Source organism: Halyomorpha halys, unplaced genomic scaffold, assembly GCF_000696795.3.
Source record: "Halyomorpha halys isolate HHAL.00 unplaced genomic scaffold, Hhal_1.1 Scaffold1723.1, whole genome shotgun sequence".
NCBI classification, from domain to species: Eukaryota; Metazoa; Arthropoda; class Insecta; order Hemiptera; family Pentatomidae; genus Halyomorpha; species Halyomorpha halys.
The window spans coordinates 18,787-25,392 of NW_027115324.1; the positions used below are offsets into that span (position 1 = coordinate 18,787).

At 30.4% G+C, this 6,606-nt stretch overlaps 1 protein-coding gene across 1 annotated transcript in view; it reads left to right on the forward strand.

The window, feature by feature from the left end:
* The first annotated feature begins 1,207 nt into the window (after window positions 1-1,207).
* Window positions 1,208-6,606, forward strand: part of LOC106690459 (homeobox protein Hox-A1) — a 78,297-nt gene continuing 72,898 nt past the window's right edge. Inside the window, exon 1 of the mRNA XM_067052386.1 lies at window positions 1,208-1,690. Coding sequence (XP_066908487.1) covers window positions 1,300-1,690 — 391 coding nt within the window. The 5' untranslated portion in view covers window positions 1,208-1,299. The remainder of the gene's footprint in view (window positions 1,691-6,606) is intronic.

The window sequence follows — 6,606 nt, forward strand, 5'->3', positions numbered from 1 at the left end:
TGAACCAGGGTATTGAGAGTTTTGAGTGGTGAAAAGGTGTTGACAAATAAAAGTATGATGTAATAGAATGGAAAAACAGTCAGGTGATTTTATTCACTTATCCAGTCCACTGATATGAATGTAAGAATTTAAAATTCTTGGCATATTGTGAAAAACAAAATTATTATAAAATATTTTGGTAAAGATCGGTATTAGTAAATAATTTTAATGAATTAATTTCGATTTGTAACATGGATGGATATGAATCTGAATCAATATTTACTTTATTTTAAACTAGTTTATAATAAGTTTTTCCAAATTACCCTCACCCTTAAAAAAATTCCGTCAAATTTCAGTTTTCTAAAAATGTTTTCCAACCTAAAAATTAATTTTTACTAATTTACAATAAACTTTTCATATCAATTAGGGTCATTTTACTTAGGAGAGATGTTGGGGTATGATAGAGATGTTTAGATAAACTTTAAGTACAAAATTAAAAAAAAAGAAATTATCTATTTAAAAAAAAAGAGTAGATTTCCATAATTAATAGATAATTTCAATTTCTCAAAAAAAATGTGTTTATATGCAAAGTGGATTTATGGTATCATTTAATAGTGTTCACTATATTTCTTTCTTATTATTTAATAATTATTCTTGAGGTTTAGTGCAATCAATAAGGCTGTGAGATCCTCGGAAAATTATATCGACGGCTTACTTCACAGTGATACTAAGAACATTTCCACCAACATTATGAAAAATACAATTAAAGGAAATTTACAATAAACATTTTTTATAATATTTACATTAAATTCTTTTAGGAAAATTACAACTTTCCAATTAATGTTTCAGAAATTTAATTATATTTTATATAAAGTTGGTGGAAATGTATTGCCACCATTGCGAAGTAAGCCATCCATTTATCAGATGAAAAACTTCACAAATATTTAAAAAGATTACAGCCCTAAGAATCAGCCTACCAGCTGAGCGATAACTATTCCTTTCATTTTTTTTTTCACAGCTACCTCGATTCCCGGCCACAGTCACGTTTGTATAAGCCGTGTCATACATAATCTGTGAAGAGCGGGTGAGAAAAGAAAAAATGTCGCCCCTTATTTGTGAGGCAGGGGGCAGATGGGCGGACACAAGGGGCACTGATTGGGAGGACATGGCGCTCTTACAAAGAGGGCAGATCCATCAGAGCTCCTCTGACGTCTAAATAGAACCCCGCTCGTTCCATTGGTCGAGGGCTTCACGTGACCCGCCCCTCCCATACCGGAGTGGGGGCACCTCAGCCCGGAGTCAGTCGGGGATGCGTCGACCATGATGACCATGAACCTCGGGATGTACCAGTACGGCGAGGCTTACTACGAGGAACAGCCGTACTATGAAGAAGAATACTCGCCCAGGTATCAATACCATGCGGACCAGTACCAGGAATACCCGGACCAAAAGCAGGAGTACTTCCAGGACGTCAACGTCATAAATGGCCTGTCATACACTAACCTGGACTATCAGTACCGCTGTCCGGATAGACAGCAGGAGTACGAGCCCTGCCTGGAGTACGGTCAGCAGGAGCTGCAGTTCCAGCCGGTGAAGGAGGAGCACATGTTCTCTGGTTCTGAGCAGCACCGTCTTCAGCCCGTCCAGCCAGCGCCCTCTATTCCAACCTACAAGTGGATGCAAGTCAAGAGGAATGTCCCTAAACCTGCTGGTGAGTGATGTATATCATAGTATATTTAGTAGTTTACAATTCTTTCAAAGGTGCAACGCTATTGAAGAACATAATATTTGTTTACCACAAAAATATCAACTCTATTTTGGGAACAACCATTAAAACTGAAAAAGTTTCGAATCTTATTTTACTATATTTGTTTTAAAGAATCTGGTATTGAATACTTTTTTTAATTTATTGTTGATTATATTTTTTCCTCAAACAAAAAATCAAGAGCTGCAATCGAACAAGGGTCAAGAGTGCAGATGTGACATCATAATTAAACAATATAATATTACAAAATCTCGATCTAACAAATGACCTATTCTCGAAGGTATATTAGGTTCAAAACAACTCCATGTTGGACCCGACTTATTGTAGAATTGTTGAACGATTCTGTAAACAAAAAGAAATAAAATCTTATCTATGTCAGATTGTCAATCAACTTTAATTCATTTGAATGAATTAAATTTTTTTATATTAAAAAAATACAGTGTTAAGTGTGTGTAGGGGTGGTTATAGATTAATTAATAGTTTTATTATAAATACTTTAAATATTTAGTATTTTTATGTATTTTGTGTAGGTCTAATTAAATAATACAGCAACACTTTAATAGATAATGAACTAATAAATATTATAAATTCATATTACCGCGATATCTACATTCTTAATCACATATTATTCCATTTATTATAACTTAACAAAGCACACGCAAAAAAGCAACAAAAATACGATTTAGTTGAAAATTTATCTCTTAAACTTAACAGTGCTTTGGATCCCAAGTTTTCACCACCTGCCGATTTATGAAATATTTTATGTGACTCATCATATACCGTTATTAAATTTAATTATTATAATTAATTTAGTATTTCATGTAATTATTTTAAATATTTAGGATGCAAAACTTGCAACAATTGGTACAATCATTTCTTATTGTATATGAATTATTATCCAAAATTTACGGATATATTTTTCTTATTTTTAATTCGACAATCATTTATTTAGATTTTAATTATAATGTAATGAGAATCCTATTCTTAAACTTTGAATATTTTAAAAAATACTTATATAATGTTTAAGATTTTTGTAATATTGAAAATTTGAAAAATATTTAAAAGTTTTTTTTTAACATTCCATAATACAAAATAATACGTGTATGCAAATTACATAGATATTTGCATACACTTATTATTTGACAGTTTTAATAGGCGCAGGGGAAAAAAATGTCAAAATGGCGACTTTTATAGAAAAATATTGATTAAATATTTTTAAGAAATTAGATTTTATGATGCATTTTTTAAAACAAGTATAGCTTCTGATGAATATCATAAATCTACCGAGTATTGTTTATAGAGATCATTTTCCAAAACTATAGTACAAATATTTAGTAAAGTGTGCTTGTCTTTTACAGTACCTCTTCTTATATGTATGTAGTATGTAGAAAGTATGTAGAAAACACAATACGTTAGAATTGTATATCGAAATTTTAAATTCTAATCCCGATAATTCAGAAATATTATATTATATACAATGATGTTTTTAAATTAATAAAAATACTAATAGTATGTATTATTTTCATCTGGCGACTGTTGTAAGACAATAGCTTTTCTTAATCAGTTCGGTTTCAATATTTAAATTATCTTCAAATAAACATTAATATGACCGCTACTAGCAAATAAATTTAATTATATGTACACAATTCAACAACAATAAAATGTGCCACTAACCACCAATACTTCATGAATTATGAGGAAGTTTTTTAATTTTGTTTTTTTATCGATCATTTTTAACATAACTGAATTAAATCAGTCACGCAACACCTCATGAGTGCTCACGGGAGTTGGAACTGCTAGAAGTGGAACTCGACCGTACTGAATTTTGGGCGGCGGTCAGTACCATTCTACAATTATCTGATTTATCATTATGAGTAATCAGGCAATAGAATTTTTGAAGAGATCTAGAGGACTAGGATGGATCAGTCAATCCAAGGTTTCCAAATTACCAAACCCACTAATTTATAAACAAGAACACTTCTTCTTAATCGAATACTCAAAAGTTCACAAAAGTGTTTCAATGCTTCACGATCTGTATTCTTTGTTCTTGCTTCTTCGGTTCAGATTTTGTTCTCTCAGACTTACAATGATGAAATTCCTTTTCCTTCTTGTGGATAAAAGGAATCACTTCATTCTGATCTTAACTTAGGTTTCCTCGAGAATCTATTATTCGTTCTCTCCACACAATCCAAGTATCTAACACACAATCTAAGTATCTATCTAGTAACTGTGAAAAATGAGACTATATCTCAGGAATTTATTACATAGTCTCTTGACAGCAACAACACGCGTATAGTCCATTCCTTGTACGAGCAATTTGCATAGATGTTCATTTGTTGAAGCCCAAGATATGCGATGATATTGTAATTATCATCTCTAGCATCTTACAGGTGTGAACCACTAATTTCAAGACTAAATATTTCGTTACTGTTAATTGTTATAATAATAATGTGAACACATGAAGAATCAGGGGTTCAGTACTTTGTAAGGAAGCACTGTTATACAAGGAAATGTTTTTTAAGATCACGATCAACTTCCATATTTTTCCCCAATTAAGGATAACCACTTTATGAGGCTGGGTGAACCCTAAGAGGGCTCTAGAACCCTCAGAGTTGACTTACGGCTACCGTAACAGAGTAAATTATTATCTGCCAGAGCCTGAATTGAACCCGCGTCCTTGGAGTAAGTAACACAGCGCCTTACTTCTGTGCCAGCTCACACTTCACAGTTGATTGTAAGGTATTTAAAATTTCCGAATATTTCAGGAGCAACACTATTGATATTTAAGAATGCCCCTGCTGCTTGCCAAGAAAATACCATATATTTACTTTTAGAGAAAATAATTCCTACAGCAATGAAAGCAACACCTACATCCCGCTTTGGTGCTCCCTTAATTTAAAAATTGTCAACACTCTAAAGACTTTGTATTTTTTTATTCTTAATTTATATATGAGTCATTTCCCCTGATACGCATATATTATTAGATACATTTTTGAGGATACTTCTATAGTTCCCAGAACAGGTATATTATGATAAAATACACTAGGAAATCTGGATAAATAATAATTTATATAATTGAGGAGTTTTCTTTTAAACGTTAATATAACAACGCCTGAAAAGTGTTTTTTTAACAAATTTAAATTTTGAACCAAAAACTTATGGGAAATCAAAATTTTCTCCCTGTCAGATAGCTGTTACAAATCAACATTTTCAATAAAAATTAACCATATCTACATGAGGCACTGAAACAATTGTTTTTAAATAATACACTTCTAAAAAAGTGTATATATTGACTTTTAATAGAACACAAAATTAAATTAACGACCCCATAATAATTACTCATGATCCAGAATCCCTATTCATTTTAAATATCAATAATTTAAAAATTCACAGTTGCCTATTTTAACGTTCCTCTTCAAGAACATCTTATCATTTTTTCGATGATAATAATTTTTAAAAAAAGTTTTTCTAGTATCGAAATATTCTCGGAACGAATAATAAATAATATCTCAGGTGTTATGTAATCCATTTATCCTGGACTACTATCATTCCTAAAATGATTACAATGGATTATCAGAAAATCCTTCCGATTTATGATTTCTGATCTTTTGTTGAAACCATTTTTTTACTAACGATGTTATTTATATAAGAACCTTAGTACTTGATTGTCTTTTTCGTTTTTCATAATTTTCAGTTGTATCTATTGCATATTTAATTATATTTTTACATATTCTTTATTACATGAAATTACGTGTAACTATACTTTTACCATCTTATCTCTAAATTTTTGACTAATTAGTCATTACAGAGAATTTTGATTGCCTCTTAAGAGATGCTGACGGCAACGGAAAAAGGAATATAATTAGTCAAGATGTAATGTAAAATATAATAAATGCATGACCACCAGAGTTGCATCACTGAGGTTTAATTTTCCTATCATATTTGTTTGAAGAACATATTTATGAAAAGTCATTTAATAGATTCATTAATGCCTAAAACCGCGAAAAATGTGGCACATATCTAACAACTCAATTCATATACTAATTTTTAACCCTTTAGCTCGATTTGAAAGGGCTATGTAGGAGCGCAAAAATTTTAAAATGGGAAAAATGTTTTAGATCATTTAGACTAAAGAGAGGCGCTGATGGAGCCCAAATGTAGGAGGGAGAATGTGAATATGACATACATCACCAAAAATCTCTAAACCAAAACCGGAAAAACTTAAACGACACAATCAGTTTTATTTAAAAAATGGAATTTAAGTCGTTATAGTTTTTTTGGGTTTTTTTTTTTTTTTAGTTGCATGATTATTTTTATTTGGTTTCGATTATAATCATTTTGAAATGATAATACTGTTTTCAATATCATGATTGTTCTATTTGTTCTAATGCGAATGAAAAACTGACAGTATTTCCTAACTCAATTTACTGTTAAAAATTGGTTTGTATATAAATAATACAAATACATAATAATACAAATACAAATAATTATATCGTGAAAACCATTAGAACTGTATGTAAATTTTTTTTTTTTAATTTTATATCGGTATCATCATGTCTTGAATGTCGAAATAAAATACAAGTTTATAGTTATTATAAAGACTATTTTATTTTTGTATTTTGAAATGTCACATTATCACAAAAAAAAACCTAATATGGTCTGAGTTGAAAACAAGTTTATCCTCGCAAAATGTTTTGAAAAATCATTTTCTTATCTAGAATAATGTAACTAGGAATTCATTTATGGATGTATTGAAGTGTAACCTGGTTATTTATTTGTCTAATTGAATTCAAATATAATGCGGGTTGAGCATTGGTCGTTATCTCTATTGGATCTATACTGTATTATTATAAACATTATTA